This window comes from Chionomys nivalis, chromosome 19 (genome assembly GCF_950005125.1).
Source record: "Chionomys nivalis chromosome 19, mChiNiv1.1, whole genome shotgun sequence".
Classification (NCBI taxonomy): Eukaryota; Metazoa; Chordata; class Mammalia; order Rodentia; family Cricetidae; genus Chionomys; species Chionomys nivalis.
The window spans coordinates 61,929,574-61,946,344 of record NC_080104.1 but is presented as its reverse complement, the minus strand read 5'-3'; the positions used below and the strand labels follow the sequence as shown (position 1 = coordinate 61,946,344).

The window sequence follows — 16,771 nt, the reverse complement described above, 5'->3', positions numbered from 1 at the left end:
GGCCTTGCTTAGTTTGTATAATTGTGGACTCTGAGTCTCGGGATCTTTTGTGCCTGATCCCTCCTTGAGGCCTCTCTAGAATTCAGTCCATCTTGGGGTCCACTAGCCAGTGCTCCAAGTGCCCTATGGCTGGGAGTCACAGTCACTGCCCCCTTAGCGACACCTCTCATCTTTAGATCACACACTGCATCCTCTTGCGTATATTTGGAGTTCTGAGGTTTGTTAGCTTGAACTGTGTTGTAGCTTGTTGACCTCGTTGAGGTCCTAAATGTAGGAGGCAGGGGGCTCTGAAGCCATTCCTGATTTGTAGGAACTACAGCAGTCCTGTCCATGTGCCATGCTGGAGCTGTGCAAACACACATGGGCTAACACATGTGCATGAACACAGTTAAGGGCGGTGCCTGGTACTGGGAATAACAAGCACAAAATTCATTTCGGGGCCAAGATTTCTTCAGAGACCCTGATGTTTGGGCTGCTTCCCCAGCACTGGGCCTAGGGCCAGTTGCGTTTCTTGGCCATCACGTGGTTTCCCGGCTCATCTGGGCGAGAGGAGGAGCAAGGTCCAGAGTCAAACTGCCCCAAGCCTAGGTTGCCCAGAAGGGAGCAGACCTCTGACCAGACAGGTCTGACCTCCCTGGACCCTGCAGCCATGCGGCTCCTGTGGGGACTGCTCTGGGTGCTGAGCGTTGTTGCCTTGTCTTTGCAGAAGCCCAGGTCCTGGGGCCAGACACTGGGCTTGTGGGGGCGGGTTAGGGGGAGTGGGGTGGTGGGCTTAGGCCGGGTCTGAAGTACCTCTACTGTTCTCCCAGGTTGCTCCTCTTCTCCCCTTCCGTGGTGAATTTGGGGGTCCCTCTGTCAGTGGGCTTGCAGCTCCAGGATGCCCCTCCAGGACAGCAAGTAAAAGGATCAGTGTTCCTGAGAAACCAAAACGGTCGCATCTGCACCCCAAAGAAGGATTTTGTGCTCAGTTCAGGAAATGGTTTTGTGCTTCTCAGCCTCGAGGTAACCAGTGCCCACACCTCTGCCGTTATCTTAGGCCGCCCTGTGTACCCTATGCCTGTTTGCTTAGTCACAGACAGGAGCTTGCTATGTAACAGCCTGGCTTTGAACTCCCAGCAATCCTCCTGCCTCGGCCTCCCGAGTGCTGCGATCCACCAGGTTCTTCTGTTGCCTTTTATTTTTGGTTTGGAAACAGGCTTTCACAGTATAGCCTGGATTGCGAGTGGTCGCTCAGCAGTCCTCCTCTGGCCGCCCGAGTGCTGGGGTTACTGCCACACGCCATTATGGCTGGCCCGCCCACTGGTCTTAGTGTCCCTGTCTTGGGCTCTGAGTCCCTTTCATCTTGGACAGTCTCTCCCCCCTACTCCTGGCAGGTCCCACTGCCTGATGTGAGCAACTGTGGCCTCTTTGAGCTACGCAGAGCCCCCCACGTCCAGCTGGTGGCTCAGTCTTCATGGCTAAAGAGCTCCCTGTCCAAAGCCACAGACACACAGGGCGTCAACCTACTGTTCTCTTCTCGCCGCGGGCACATCTTCGTGCAGACTGACCAGCCTGTTTATAACCCTGGCCAGCGGGGTGAGCCTCCTGCCTCAGGGCCTCTGCTTTCCTCTCCCAGGGTGCTCAGAGCCTGCGCTTGGTGTCCTCTGTGTGAGGTGACCCCACGGACGGCACCACCCCAGAGGACTGCTTAGGGTTTAGTCCCCAGCGTCTCCTGGGGTCCCTGTCCCTCTGCGCAGGGGCTCTTACCTCTCATCATCCACTCTTAGTTCGTTACCGGGTTTTTGCACTGGATCAAAAGATGCGCCCATCCACTGACACCCTCACAGTCATGGTGGAGGTGAGTGCCTGACCTCTGACCTTCCTCACCCTGTGCACTGGTGTGATCTCCCACCTGACCACACTGACCCCACCCCCCACTCCCCCGCAGAACTCTAATGGCCTCCGTGTTCGGAAGAAGGAGGTGTTTGCTCCTACGTCCATCTTCCAGGATGACTTTGTGATCCCAGACATCTCCGAGTGAGCTGCCCCACCTCAGGCCACCCACCCCTCTGTCGACACGTCCCTCTGACATAGGGGGTCATGTTCCAGATGCTCTGGCCCTGTGCCCCCCATGCCTCTTCTGGAGGATGCAGGCCATGGGCTGTCTGTGGGTAGCTGAAGTCTCTCCCTTGTCCACTGTCAGGCCGGGGACCTGGACGATCTCAGCGAGGTTCTCAGACAGCCTGCAGTCCAATAGCAGTGCCCGCTTTGAGGTGAAGAAATACAGTAAGTGCTGAAGTGTGGGTGGGGAGGGGAGGGGAGGGGAGGCAAGGCAGCCCTGTGGGGAGGGAGCTGTGGAGGACCCTTTGTCTAGTACCTGGTCACTCATCTCTTTACCCTCATTCAGTTCTTCCCAACTTTGAAGTGAAGATCACCCCACAGAAGCCGTATATCCTGTCAGTGCCCGGCTATATGGATGAAATACAATTAGACATCCAGGCCAGGTAACCGCCACCCTCTCGTCCCACACCCAGGAATCGCCCTACAGGGCCCAGCTCTCCTTCCTTCCTTCCTTCCTTCCTTCCTTCCTTCCTTCCTTCCTTCCTTCCTTCCTTCCTCCCTCCCTCCCTCCCTCCCTCCCTTCCTTCTTCTTTAGTTTTGTTTTTGAGACCTTATCTTTCCCTCCCTGTGTACCCACCTAATAGACCAGGCTGGCCTTGAACTCACAGCGGTCCATCTGACTCTGCCTCTGGAGTCCTGGGATTAAAGATGTGCATGTGTGTGTCTACGAGTGCAGGGGCATGTGTGTGTGTACATGTATGTGGAGGTAAGGGACAACCTCGGGGCATTGTTAGGATCTCTGTCCATCTCCTTCGAGAGACACAGTCTCTTATTGACATGGAACTCACTTAATTAGGCTAGATAGACTGTCCAGACAATCCCAAATCCCCCTGCCTCCACCTTCCCACTGCTGGATTTACAAGTGGATGCTGTCTCACCTGGTGATTTACATGGATTCAGGTGTTGAATTCAGGTCTTGGTGCTGGCGTGGTAATCACCTGGCCTGCTGAGGTATTTCCCCAGCTCTCAGCTCTCCAAATCTCCCATGGGAACAGGTATATCTACGGGAAGCCTGTGCAGGGTGTGGCATACACGCGCTTTGCACTCATGGATGAGGATGGGAAGAGGACTTTCCTTCGGGGCCTGGAGACCCAGGCCAAGGTAGGGGTGTGGTGAAGAGGGCACTGAACCTGGAGACCCACACCAGGAAGGGGGTGGGTGAGGAGGGACTGAACCTGTAGGCCCAGACCAAGGCAGGGGTGTGGTGAGGAGGGCACTGAACAGAAGAGGGATCCTCACTTACATGCTGTGGTCTTTGTTTAGTTGGTGGAAGGCCAGAGTCAAGTTTCCATCTCAAAGGACCAGCTCCAGGCTGCCCTGGGTAAAGTCAGTGTTGGAACTGCAGACCTGGAGGGGCTGCGCCTCTATGCCGCGGCAGCCGTCATCGAGTCTCCAGGTGGGTGGCTTTCTTCTGCTGCCACCCTAGACACGGAGGGCACAGTGATACTGTCAGTGCAGCCCGGCAGCCGTGGTGGTGCAACAGTGATACTGTCAGTGCAGCCCGGCAGCCGTGGTGGTGCAGCATTGATACTGTCGGTGCAGCCCTGCAGCCGTGGTGGTGCAGCAGTGATACTGTCGGTGCAGCCCTGCAGCCGTGGTGGTGCAGCATTGATACTGTCGGTGCAGCCCTGCAGCCGTGGTGGTGCAGCAGTGATATTGTCAGTGCAGCCCGGCAGCCGTGGTGGTGCAGCATTGATACTGTCAGTGCAGCCCGGCAGCAGTGGTGGTGCAGCATTGATACTGTCGGTGCAGCCCTGCAGCCGTGGTGGTGCAGCAGTGATACTGTCAGTGCAGCCCGGCAGCCGTGGTGGTGCAGGCCTTTGACCCCAGCACTTGGGAGGAAGAAAGGGGCAGGTGGATCTCTGAGTTCCAGCCCAGCCTGGTCTCCATAGGGAGTGCAGGACAGGCAGGGTTATACAGACACCCTATTTAAAAAACCTAACTAAATAAATAATATAAAATAAATGCCAGTTACACCATTGGCCCAGCTCCTCATCCTCAGTACAGCCCTGATGTCTGCCTGCTCATCTCAGACACACAGCCAAGAGCAACGACCCCAAAACTGCCTCTCTCTGGGCCTGTCTGTCCCCAGTTGTACCTTCCATCTGTCCACTCACGCACCCGACAGACATGTTACACACATGTAGGGAGGGAAGGATGCTTGAGCCATTTCCTGACTCCTGTCTCTTTCCTGGGTTCCTTCCTCCCCCTCTCTGCCCCCTCTCTGCCCTATAGGGGGGGAGATGGAGGAGGCAGAGCTCACATCCTGGCGCTTTGTGTCATCTGCCTTCTCCTTGGACCTCAGCAACACCAAGCAGCACCTTGTGCCGGGAGCCCACTTCGTGCTGCAGGTTCTTCTCTGAAGGGCGGGAGCGGAGGGGCGCACGCGTGGGCCGCACAGTCCTGAGGGTGGCCTTTTTCTCACCCATGTCCCTCCAGGCCGTGGTCCGAGAGATGTCAGGCTCCACAGCCTCTGATGTTCCTGTCAAAGTTTCTGCCACGTTGTCCTCTGGCTCTGGCTCAAGAGTCCTCGACTTAGAGCAGAGCACCAACGGGATCGGCCAAGTCAGCCTTCCCATCCCCGTCCCACCAGGCACCACAGAACTGCGGCTCTTGGTAGTGCTTCTCTGAGCCCTGGGGACGGGCACGCGGGAAGGGAGGGCTCAAGAGTCGTTTTCTGAGTGCTTCTGCTCGAGTCTGGGGGGAGCGGTGGCGTATCTGCGTCCTGTCATAGACCCCGGCCTTCCCTGCCCTTCTGTCCAGGTGTCTGCGGGCTCCGTCTATCCGGCCCTAGCCAGGCTCACAGTGAAAGGCCCGCCTCCAGGAAGCTCTGGCTTTCTGTCCATTGAGCCCCAAGACCTTCGACCCCCTCGTGTGGGGGACAACTTCATCCTGAACCTGCGAACTGTGGGCATTGAGGGGCCTACCTTCTCTCATTACTACTACATGGTGTGTGGGACTCGGGGTATAGGAGTGTTGGCTGTAGGGCAGAGGCCTCTGCAGGCCTGGGCACAGGTTCAGGACAGGGTAGGGTCTACACCAAGCAGAAGATCACTCACTGCTCCTCCTTGGCTCAGATCCTCTCCCGGGGCCAGATCGTGATCATGAACCGGGAGCCCAGGAGGACCCTGACCTCCGTCTCCGTGCTGGTGGACCATCGCCTGGCCCCTTCCTTCTACTTTGTGGCCTACTTCTACCACCAAGGACTCCCAGTGGCCAACTCCCTGCTCATTCATGTGCAGCCTGGGGACTGTGAGGGCCAGGTGACTGGGGCTGCACAGGCGGTCTCTGTCTCTGTCTGAGTGTGTGTGCTAGTGAGGGGGGCTCGTGCGGTGCGTGCGTATCTCTGTCTCTGAGTGTGTGTGTGTGTTAGTGAGGCGGGCTCGTGCGTGTGTATATCTCGTCTCTCTGAGTGTGTGTGTGTGTTAGTGAGGCGGGCTCGTGCGTGCGTATGTCTCGTCTCTGTGTGTGTGTGTTAGTGAGGCGGGCTCGTGCGTGTGTATTCTCGTCTCTCTGAGTGTGTGTGTGTGTGTGCGTGTGTTAGTGACGTGGGCTCGTACGTGTGTATATCTCGTCTCTCTGAGTGTGTGTGTGTTAGTGAGGCGGGCTCATGCGTGCGTATATCTCGTATGTTGCATGGGCACGCATGCACGAGTTTGCATGTGCTAGTGGAGATTGGGAGACATTTTGGATTGCTCTTCTGCCTTATTCATGGAGGCAGCTCCCGTCAATGTCTCCCGGTACTCACTGAGAAGCCTTCTCTTGCTAACTGCCGTGCTCTGGGAATCCCCCCACTCCACCTTTCCAGGCTGGAGTTACAGGAGTTTAAGATTCCAGTCGTCATGACTGAATGGCACACACTTTTAGCCTCTGGTCCACGTCCCTAGCCTGCTCTGTCCCGCTGACTGCCCTGTACTTCCTATTTCGGCCAGCTGGAACTGAACGTGGATGGTGCCAAGGAGTATCGCACTGGAGACAGCATGAAGCTGCAGATTAAGACAGACCCCCAAGCCCTGGTGGCCCTGGGCGCCGTGGACACGGCTCTGTATGCTGTGGGTGGCAAGACTCACAAACCCCTCGACATGGGCAAGGTTTGTCAAGCTCTCTCCATTTCCTGTGAGCCTAAGCTCCACTCACCCAGACGCCACAGGCCCCTCTTGGCCCTGCCTTGGAGCCTGGAGGTTGGCCCCTTCCTCTCTTACCCTTGGTCTCCATTCTAACTCCATGGCTCATCTTTCTTCAAGCCCTGCCCTAATACCCTCAGTGGAGTGGCAGGCGTGCCCCTCAGCCACTCCTGTGTCCCAGCATCTCTTCCTTACCCTGCCAGGTCTTTGAAGTGATGAACAGCTACAACCTTGGCTGTGGTCCTGGAGGTGGGGACAATGCCCTTGAGGTGTTCCAGGCTGCTGGTCTGGCCTTTTCTGATGGAGATCAACTAAGTCAAGTCCGGGAGGGTAAGATTGGAGCCAGGGGGACCAGGCAAGGGAGGAAAGGCTGGGGTGGTGTAGGAATGGGGCAAGGGATCTCAACAGCCGGGAGGCAGAGGAAGGCGGATCTCTCTCTGTGAGTCCCTGGCCTGCCTGGTCTACAGAGTGAGTCCAGGACAGCCAGGACTACACAGAGAAACCCTGTCTCAAAAGGCTAAAACAAAAAGAGAGGGAATGGAAACAGAAAGCAGAGCTAATATTACTAAAAACCCAAAAGAATGGAGCATTGGGCCGGGCGGTGGTGGCACACGCCTTTAATCCCAGCACTCGGGAGGCAGAGGCAGGTGAATCTCTGTGAGTTCGAGACCAGCCTGGTCTACAAGAGCTAGTTCCAGGACAGGCTCCAAAACCACAGAGAAACCCTGTCTCGAAAAACCAAAAAAAAAAAAAGAATGGCGCACTGGGAGCAGCCACAGGAGGGAGGCCGACTGCAGGATTCATGGTGAAAAGGCCTGGCCGCGGACAGGGAAGGAGGCTGACCCAGCTCCTCACTGCTTGGCCGCTGTCCTCTTGCTCTCTGCCAGGCCTGAGCTGTCCCAAGGAGAAGAAAAGCCGGCAAAAGAGAAGCGTGGACTTCCAGAAGGCTGTCAGTGAAAAGTGTGAGTTGTGGGAGCCACCAGGGTGGGGTCTGCCTCTCTGTCCTCTGCAGCCTCGCAGCCAGCTGTGGCATTGAGGGCTGGGAAGCCAAGGGCTGCAGGTGGAGGCTGGATGGGACAGTCCATCGGCCTCCTGACGGTTCTCCGGGCACATCCTGGTGTCTCCAGGGGACGGTGGGGCTGAGGTTCAGGTCCTGCACCTGCCCAGCCTCCCCTGGCCTACCAGTGGGCCAGTATGCTTCCCCAGAGGCCAGGCGCTGCTGCCAGGACGGGCTGACAAGGTTGCCCATGGTGCGCACCTGTGAGCAGCGGGCAGCCCGGGTGCGGCCGGCCAGCTGCCGGGAGCCCTTCTTGTCCTGTTGCCTGTTTGCTGAGGTCCTGCGCAAGAACCAGACCAGAAGCCAGGCGGGCTTTGCCCGAGGTGAGCAGCCAGGTGAAGCTAGGGAACAGTAGTGGTGCCTGAGAGGGCCAAACCTGCCCTCACTCCTGTGCCCCTCCCCCAGCCCAGGAGGTGCTGCAGGAGGAAGACCTGATTGATGAAGATGACGTCCTGGTGCGCAGCTACTTCCCGGAGAACTGGCTCTGGAGAGTGGAGCCCGTGGATCGCTCCAAACTGTGAGGGCCTGGGCTGCTGACCTGGCCTCCGGGCTGGTTCTGGGGACAGTCCCGTGCGGTGACATGTCTTCTCTGAATTTCCACTACAGGCTGACACTGCTGCTCCCTGACTCTCTGACCACATGGGAGATTCATGGCGTGAGCCTGTCCAGAAGCAAAGGTGAGGTAACCCTGCCCACACCTCAGGCTGCTCCCTTCCCTTCCCCTTGACTCTGCTTCTTCCTCTGCTCCCACCAAGGGGTGGATCCCATGCACCTGGGAAGATCTCCCCCTGGTGTGCATCTATCCTGAGAGCTGTCAAAGCCGAGGGCAGAGCGGAGTCATTGCCAGACCCTGCCTTCCTGTGCCCTGAGGTCCTCATGTCCCTGCACCTCTGCCCCGCCTCCTTTCCCCATCCACAGGCCTGTGCGTAGCCACACCAACCCGTGTCCGCGTGTTCCAAGAATTCCACCTGCATCTGCGCCTGCCCACCTCTGTCCGCCGCTTTGAGCAGCTCGAGTTGCGGCCCGTTCTCTACAACTATCTGGATACTGACGTGACTGTGAGATCCATGGGAGCCTGTGCACTCGGGCTGGGGTGAAGGGCGGGTGCTACCAGGGACAGGGCAGGCGGCAGTGTTGACTGGATTAGGACTCTGGCCAGCCCTGTTTCCTGTCCTCAGGTGAGTGTCCATGTGTCCCCAGTCGAAGGACTGTGCATGGCTGGTGGTGGAGGGCTGGCTCAGCAGGTGTCGGTGCCCGCAGGCTCTGCCCGGCCTGTGGCCTTCTCTGTGGTACCCACGGCTGCTGCCTCTGTGTCCCTGAAAGTGGTGGCTCGAGGGTCTATTGAGGATTTCGTGGGAGATGCTGTCTCTAAGATTCTGCAGATCGAAGTAAGTGACTGCCCCAATCTAGGCCCTGGTTCCCGGCTGTGTTCTTTAGCATCCGCTGGCCAGACCAGAGCTCAGCGCCCAAACCTAGTGCACAGCTAACCAGCCCGCCACTGCGATTGTGACTCAGCTCTATATCTGAAATTTTTTTTTTTTTTTTTTTTTTTTTTGGTTTTTTCGAGACAGGGTTTCTCTGTGGTTTTGGAGCCTGTCCTGGAACTAGCTCTTGTAGACCAGGCTGGTCTCGAACTCACAGAGATCCGCCTGCCTCTGCCTCCCAAGTGCTGGGATTAAAGGCGTGCGCCACCACCACCCGGCTGTCTCTGAAATTTTATGTTTACTACTTTTCAGACAGAGGCTAGATATGTAGCCCAGGCTAGCCTCAGACTCATTCTAGATATGATGTGTAGCCCAAGCTGGCCTTGAACTTACAGTAATCCTCAGCCTTTGCCTTCCCGATTGCTGGGCTCGCAGGCAGGCACGGTCACAGCCAGCTGTTTCCCACGTTTTTCCTCTATGTCATTTACTGTTTGCGGTGCTGGGACTTAAACCTAGGACTCTGCATGGTAAACCCATGAGCCGGAGGACCAGGGTTCCCATCCATGAAGTTAGCTCTAAGTCCCAGGGTGTCTGCCCCAGGAGGGGCTCGTGTACTCCTGGCTGATCCCTGCCTCCATATTTTTGACTGAGACAGAAGGAAGGGGCCATCCACAGAGAAGAGATGGTCTACGAACTCAACCCCCTGGGTGAGTGGCTCCTACCCCAGCTGCCAGTTCCATGGGGCAGTTAAGGGGCACAGGGGCCAACCGCCAGCTCCTCTCATCTCCCTAGATAACCGAGCCCGGACTTTGGAAATTCCCGGCAGCTCTGATCCCAACATCATCCCTGATGGGGATTTCAGCAGCTTCGTCAGGGTTACAGGTCAGAGTCTGGTCCTTTCCCATGAGCACTTGCGTGTGCCTGAAACATGTAGTCTGCTGTGTTTCCCTGTGAGGCTGGGTCCCCACAGTCTCATCCTCACCTTCTCTTCCTTCACAGCCTCTGAACCCTTGGACACTTTGGGCTCTGAAGGCGCCTTGTCCCCAGGAGGCGTGGCCTCCCTTCTGAAACTTCCTTCGGGCTGTGGGGAACAAACCATGACCCTTTTGGCCCCTACTCTGGCTGCTTCTCGCTACCTGGACAAGACAGAGCAGTGGAGCAAACTTCCCCCTGAGACCAAGGACCATGCTGTGGATCTCATCCAGAAAGGTTCTGTGTTCAGTAAAAGTCAGAGTCACAGGCAGGGAGGGCATGATGGGCAGCTGGGAGCCTAGAGAAAAAGCTAGGGGTAGTCGCTGGGTGCACAGCCTGGGCACAGACAGCGGGAGAGTGGGCATGTCACCTCACAGCCAGCTCTCCCTTCCAGGGCACATGCGTATCCAGCAGTTCCGGAAGAAAGATGGCTCCTTTGGGGCTTGGTTGCACAGGGACAGCAGCACCTGGTGAGGATGGGCCTGTGTTCAGGGCTTCAGGAGAACAAGAGACCACAAACCAGGTCACCAGAGGGTCTAGCCTTGTCTCCAGCCATCCCTTGCTTCCTTTAGGCTCACGGCCTTTGTGCTGAAGATCCTGAGTTTGGCGCAGGAGCAGGTGGGCGACGCCCCAGAGAAGCTGCAGGAGACAGCTGCCTGGCTGTTGTCCCAGCAGTTGGGTGATGGCTCCTTCCATGACCCATGTCCAGTTATGGATAGAAGCATGCAGGTGTGAGCATGCAAGAGTCCCTGGGATAGCAGCAGTAAGACTGTCTGCGTCCCTCACCACTCTGGCCTGACACCCTCATTCTCTCCTTACCAGGGGGGCTTGGTGGGTCATGATGAGAATGTGGCCCTCACCGCCTTCGTGGTCATTGCCCTTCACCATGGACTGACCGTCTTCCAGGATGGGAGAGACCAGCAGCTGAAGGACAGAGTGGTAAGGAAGTCAACACGCTGTCCCTTCGTGGTCCCAGCTGTCCTGTCTGGGAGCCGGGCACACCGGCTCAGGCCTCTGCTTTCTTCTAGGAAGCCTCCATCTCCAAGGCAAATGAGTTCTTGGGGCAGAAGGCCAGTGCTGGGCTCCTGGGCGCCCACGCAGCGGCCATCACAGCCTATGCCCTGACACTGACCAAGGCCTCCGAGGACCTGAGGAATGTTGCCCACAACAGCCTGATGGCCATGGCTGAGGAAGCCAATGGTGAGGGCAAGGGCGGCCTGGCAGAATGCCTGGGACCCTTGGGACTGCCCTGCAGAGACAGACTGAAAATTAGTGGCCTATTAGGGCTGAGGCGTGGAACAGGGGCGACCAGCAGGGGGCGCGAGAGAGCCGGCTTGCTCAGCTGCAAATGCAGTTTCTCTGTTCAACATGCCCTTTCCTTGCCTTCCCTTGCCTTTTATTCCCTTCTAGGAAACCTCTACTGGGGCTTTGTCCCTGGCTCTCAGAACGATGTTGTGTTGCCCACCCCGGCTCCTCGTAGCCCATCGGAACCTGTGCCCCGGGCCCCAGCCCTGTGGATCGAAACCACAGCCTATGGCCTTTTACATCTGCTGCTGAGGGAGGGCAAGGGAGAAATGGCGGACAAGGCCGCATCCTGGCTCACCCACCAGGGCAGCTTCGAAGGGGGATTCCGCAGTACCCAGGTAGGGGCAGCCATAGGGCTCTGGGTAGGTGGTCCCGAGATCACGTGCCTGACTCCTAGCCTAATCTCCTTAGGACACAGTAGTCACTCTGGACGCCCTGTCTGCATACTGGATCACTTCCCACACCGCAGAGGAGAGGGTCCTCAATGTGACTCTCAGTTCCCTGGGCCGCAATGGGTTCAAGTCTCACGCGCTGCAACTGAACAACCACCAGGTCAAGGGCCTGGAGGAGGAGCTGAAGGTGAACCCACACCCTCCCTGACAGGGCTGCTGTGGGGTTTGGGCCAGGTCTGAAGCATGGTCCATCCACCCCCATGTGCGGTCATGATGGTCCAGCTCTCTCCTGAGGGTGTTGTGGGAAGACTGACTTTTCTCCTGGCTGCGTGATTAAACCTCAGGGATCTTCCCTCACCCATAAAACAGCATGTGTGCGGAGCCCACACAAGGGTCCAGGACAGCGTTCCTCCACCTTCCTAACACTGTGGCCTTTTAATACGGTTCCTCATGCCGTGACCTCCAACCATATGAAACCATATGATCCATTGCTACTTCCTAACTGTCATTTTGCTAGTGCTATCAATCCTACTGTAAATATGTATGGTGTCTGATGGTCTGAGGTGATCCCTGGGAAACGGTTGTTCAGCCCCCAAAGGGGTCGGGCCCCACAGGTTGAGAACCGCTGTCCTGGGAGGCTGGGGAGGGCTGCTTCAGCAAAGGAGGAGCCTTCTGGACAGGGAGTGGGGGGATGCGCTGCTTTGAGGGACCCATCCTGTGGCCTCTGACCTGCTTTTCTCTCCCTCCTGGAAGTTCTCCCTGGGCAGCAAGATCACCGTGGAGGTCAGAGGGAACAGCAAAGGCACCCTGAAGGTGAGGCCAGCAGGGCAGGGCGGCCTGGGCCTTAGGGAGACCTTGTGGGCGGAGCTCCATGCTGGCTGCTGTCCTTCCCTGAGCCTTCCTCTTGCCTCTGGACCATGTTTCTGGGTCTCTGCTGTTTCCTTCGCCTGCACATCCTGGCTCTCCTGTCCCTTGTCCTCAGCATCCAGACCCAGGTCCCATGCCCCTTTCCTTCCGTCTGTCTCATCTGCTGCTGGGACCCCTTTATTCTCTGAGGCTCGCTGTCCGCTAGAGCTGCCACAGCCTCCCTCCGCTGGCCCGGGTGACCCTTGCTGTGCTCTCAGGCTGCCCCTCTGGTCACTGCCCAGCACAGCAGGTAGACTGGCAGCCCGGGAACGTGTGCCACTTCCCAGAGTGAGTGGATACCCCTGATGGTGCAGAGGTTGGGGGCAGAGTCAGGAGGACCAGTAGCTCAAGGTCCTCTCTGCTTGATAATGAACTCGAGGCCAGCTTGTGTAAGGTCTGAGAATTGCAAAGGAAGACCCCAGACTCCAATAGTATGAAAGACAGAACCTTTATTCCAGCATGTGGGTCTCCATTGTTCAAAATTGTGACCCAAGAAGAAAGACACAACCCCTTTTAAGCTCCGCTAGGGGAAGTCTAGGAACAGTTAGGTCATCTCAGACACAATAGGTCAAGCAGGCTGCAGCCACGTTAGTACTTTTTATTTGAATGTGGTTATAGTTTTACCATTTTGGGGCGTACTTGGTCATGGCGGGGTATGCTTTAGGGAGAGTACAGGACCTGTCCTTTACTTTCTTTTTTTTTAGATTTATTTATTAAGCATACAATGTCCTGCTGGCATGGAAGGCACCAGGTCTTATTACAGATGGTTGTGAGCCACCATGTGGTTGCTGGGAATTGAACTCAGGACCTCTGGAAGAACAGCCAGTGCTCTTAACCTCTGAGCCATCTCTCCGCCCAGAGAGCACAGGACCTGTCCTGTTCTTTACTGCTCTGAGGTCCTGCGTGAGGTGGCTCAGGCTGCGACCTGCTACCTCCCCGTCCTTGTAGGACGCAAACTCAGGCAGTGATAAATCGGGAAAATTCAGACCTTTCTCTTAACCTCGTTAGACCCTTAAAAAACAATCCAGATTTGCCTTCCAGCCGTCTCCTTACAGAGCTGGGCTCTGCCCGCTGTCATCCCCACAGGCCTCCTCTGCATTCTGTCCTGTGTTGTCTTCAAGGGGCTTGGAGGAGCCACTGCAGGGCATCCTGTTGTGGCCTCTGCCCCCTTCTGCAGGCTGGGCTAGGGTGGCCTCCTCACTGCTCTGACATCTTGGCCAGGGCCTCATTTAGTTCTTCATTGGGGTTGGGTGGGGGACGGGATATCTGGGGTTGGCTTGGGGAAAGGGAAAAGTGGGGGGGCTTAAGTCTCTCTGCCCAGGACCCTCTAGTCTGTGTCGTGTGTGTCCTATGTTCTCTTCCCATCTCTGACTGAGCCAGGTCCTCCGTACCTACAATGTCCTGAACCTGAAGAACACGACCTGTCAGGACCTGCAGATGGAAGTGACAGTCACAGGCTATGTGGAATACACCCGTGAGTGTGGGTCGGGGATCCTGAGCCCTCAGGGCAGTCACAGCTGTGTGGAATACACCTGTGTGTGGGTCGGGGGTTCTGAGCCCTCAGGGCAGTCACAGGCTGTGGGAAATACACCCGGGTGTGGGGTTTGGGGGGTTCTGCGCCCTCAGGGCAGTCACAGCTGTGGGAAATACACCCGTGTGTGGGCTGGGGGTCCTGCGCCCTCAGGGCTGACACGCTGAGACCCCTCACCACGCCCTGCACAGGGGAAGCCTACGAGGACTATGAAGACTACGAGGAGGAGACGCCAGCTGCGGACGATCCGAGTGCCCACTCTCAGCCTGTGACGCCCCTGCAGCTGTTTGAGGGTCGAAGGAGCCGCCGGAGAAGGGAGGCTCCCAAGGTGGCAGAGGAGCAGGAGTCCAGAGTGCAGTACACTGTGTGCATCTGGTGGGTGCTGCCTGCTTCCTGCATATGCAGTGGGGGTGGGGGAGGACGGTGGCGGGTGTGCCCAGTGTGTGGTTCAGGTGGAGCCTGCACAGCTGCCCCTCCTCCCTGTAGGCGCAAGGGCAAGGTGGGGTTGTCTGGCATGGCGATCGCAGACATCACCCTCCTGAGTGGATTCCACGCACTGAGGGCCGACCTGGAGAAGGTACGGTCAGCCCCCACAGTTACCCTCTGTCCTGGGGAGCCCTGCTCCATCTCTGTAGTACCCCGGGTGCTGAGCCCCGTCAGTGCCATGCCCTGTGACTGTCCCCCTCCTCTGCAGCTGACGTCCCTCTCTGACCGGTACGTGAGTCACTTTGAGACCGATGGGCCCCATGTCCTGCTGTACTTTGACTCGGTGAGTGTGGAGAGGCACACAGGAAGCAGCTGGGTCTCCGTCCTGCCTTGCCAGGGTCGGATGGTGTGGGCACCTGGTGAGGAAAGAGGTGGGGACATGGTTTGGAGGCAGAGAGCCTTGGAGAGCTCACCTGTCCTGCCTCACCTCAATGCCAGGATGGGCCTGTGAGTTCAGCTTGGCAGTCATCAGCCTTCAAGGGTTTATGGGGAGCCAGGGAGAGATGGAGGCCACCGTGCACACTGGTGCGGGAGCAGGGCTCCCCACGCCTGTGTTCCTTGGGAAGTAGAGGTGCCAGGTGAGACAACGTGGGTTGGGAAGCTAACCCGCATGGAGGGTCTCACAGGGAATGTGTGCCTATAGTGAGACTCCGCAGAGGGTTCGGGCACCAAAGACTGGGACAAGGGCACCATGGTGGCAGTGAAGTCATCAGAGGCCTTGGGGACCGAGTTTTCGAGTCTAATGTCAGGAAGATGACAGAACATGAGGGATGGGTGCTGGGGATAAGGTCACGGTGACCAAGCAGAAGCAAGGCAGGCAGCGGCCTGGCCCTGAGCAGCCTTCTTCCTTGTGCCAGGTCCCGACCACCCGGGAGTGTGTGGGCTTTGGAGCCCTGCAGGAGGTGGCCGTGGGGCTGGTGCAGCCGGCCAGTGCTGTCCTGTATGACTACTACAGCCCCGGTGAGCACTTGGGATGCTCTGGCATGCAGGATCAGGGGCCCTGACCCCTCACAGGGGTACCACGGTGTGGGGAGACCCTGGCTCCTGAGATGCCGAGACAGAGAGGAGAGACCCTCACTCCTGGCTGCTCTTCTCTAGACCACAAGTGCTCTGTGTTTTATGCTGCACCGAGTAAGAGCAAGCTCCTGTCCACCTTGTGCTCTGCCGATGTCTGCCAGTGTGCCGAGGGTGAGATGAGGCCTGGGGGCAGGGGCTGGGAAATGGGGGTGCCCAGCTGGTCTCACCTGACATTTGCCCTCAGGGAAGTGCCCTAAGCAGCGCCGCTCTCTGGAGCGAGGGGAGCAGGACAAGGATGGCTACAGGATGAAGTTTGCCTGCTATTACCCCCGAGTGGAATATGGTTAGTGCCCCTCGGCCTCCATCCTGCTTGGCACCAGCACCTTGGTCTCCCCGGGTTGCCTGCTTTTCCCCAAGCCAACCTGTGGCCTCTTTGTGTCACCGCAACTTCCCTTCCTTTTCCCTTCTCGTCCCAGGCTTCCAGGTTAAGGTTCTCCGAGAAGATGGCAGAGCTGCCTTCCGCCTCTTTGAGACCCAGATCACCCAAGTCCTGCATTTCAGTAGGGAGGAGAGGCGGGTGGACTGGGGAGTCATGGAGGCTGAGATCTGGGTGTGGGACCTCTTAGAATTGGGAAAACCCCAAACTGGGAATAATTCGAATGCGAACCCCCATCCTCTCACTTCCCATCTCCTGGTCTCTGGGAACCTGGACTTCCATCAGGAGCAGAGAGGGTTAAATGGCAGGATCTCCACAGAGCCCTGCCCAGGGCTCCTGGCCTTCCTTTCTCTGATGTCTTCTGTCTGATTCCCGCAGGCAAGGATGCCAAGGCTTCTGTAGGTCAGACCCGCAACTTCCTGGTCCGGGCCTCTTGCCGCCTCCGCCTGGAGCCTAACAAAGAATACTTGATCATGGGTCTGGACGGGGCCACCAGTGACCTCAAGGGAGAGTGAGTCATCCGGCCCTGCCATCCCCTGCTCCCCATGTCTGGGACCTTCCTTTGGGGACAGAGCCTAGGCTCCTAGTTCTGCCCCTCCAAAGCCAGGTGTCTCCTGTGCCCATCCTGAGCCTCCCTGTGTCCTCTGCAGCCCTCAGTACTTGCTGGACTCCAACAGCTGGATCGAGGAGATGCCCTCGGAGCGCCTGTGCCGGAGCACCCGCCAGCGGGCAGCCTGCGCGCAGCTCCATGACTTCCTGCGGGAGTACAGCACCCAGGGGTGCCAGGTGTGAGGTGCAGGCTCTGCACCCGCGCTCAGCCCGGGACTTAGGCGTGAATAAAGGATTTTGACTGCAATGTGTCCCTGTGTCTGTCTGTAGGTGTGGCAGCCCACCCCCATCCAGGTTTTGTGGGCCTTGCTTAGTTTGTATAATTGTGGACTCTGAGTCTCGGGATCTTTTGTGCCTGATCCCTCCTTGAGGCCTCTCTAGAATTCAGTCCATCTTGGGGTCCACTAGCCAG

At 57.6% G+C, this 16,771-nt stretch overlaps 1 protein-coding gene across 1 annotated transcript; it reads left to right on the top strand.

Moving 5' to 3' along the window:
* The first annotated feature begins 325 nt into the window (after positions 1–325).
* LOC130862205 (complement C4-like) lies at positions 326–16,610 on the top strand. The gene is made up of 41 exons (XM_057751692.1): positions 326–714; positions 810–1,002; positions 1,374–1,575; positions 1,767–1,837; positions 1,928–2,016; positions 2,183–2,265; positions 2,387–2,483; positions 3,096–3,201; positions 3,364–3,496; positions 4,336–4,451; positions 4,540–4,716; positions 4,864–5,049; positions 5,178–5,363; positions 6,033–6,191; positions 6,428–6,554; positions 7,112–7,186; positions 7,410–7,604; positions 7,687–7,798; positions 7,888–7,958; positions 8,200–8,339; positions 8,460–8,669; positions 9,361–9,412; positions 9,498–9,587; positions 9,705–9,914; positions 10,072–10,147; positions 10,250–10,406; positions 10,500–10,616; positions 10,706–10,877; positions 11,088–11,320; positions 11,394–11,561; positions 12,128–12,187; positions 13,661–13,754; positions 14,003–14,186; positions 14,298–14,388; positions 14,506–14,580; positions 15,155–15,257; positions 15,396–15,485; positions 15,559–15,657; positions 15,791–15,874; positions 16,129–16,261; positions 16,401–16,610. The coding sequence occupies exons 1-41, from the start codon at positions 650–652 to the stop codon at positions 16,540–16,542; spliced, it is 5,223 nt and encodes a 1,740-aa protein (XP_057607675.1). The 5' UTR covers positions 326–649; the 3' UTR covers positions 16,543–16,610.
* The last annotated feature ends 161 nt before the right edge of the window (positions 16,611–16,771 follow it).

Coding starts and splice junctions, on each gene's coding strand:
- LOC130862205 (XM_057751692.1), top strand. CDS start 650: ATGCGGCTCCTGTGGGGACTGCTCTGGGTGCTGAGCGTTGTTGCCTTG. Junction 9,413..9,497: donor CTACGAACTCAACCCCCTGG/GTGAGTGGCTCC, acceptor TCATCTCCCTAG/ATAACCGAGCCCGGACTTTG. Junction 15,486..15,558: donor TGTCTGCCAGTGTGCCGAGG/GTGAGATGAGGC, acceptor ATTTGCCCTCAG/GGAAGTGCCCTAAGCAGCGC.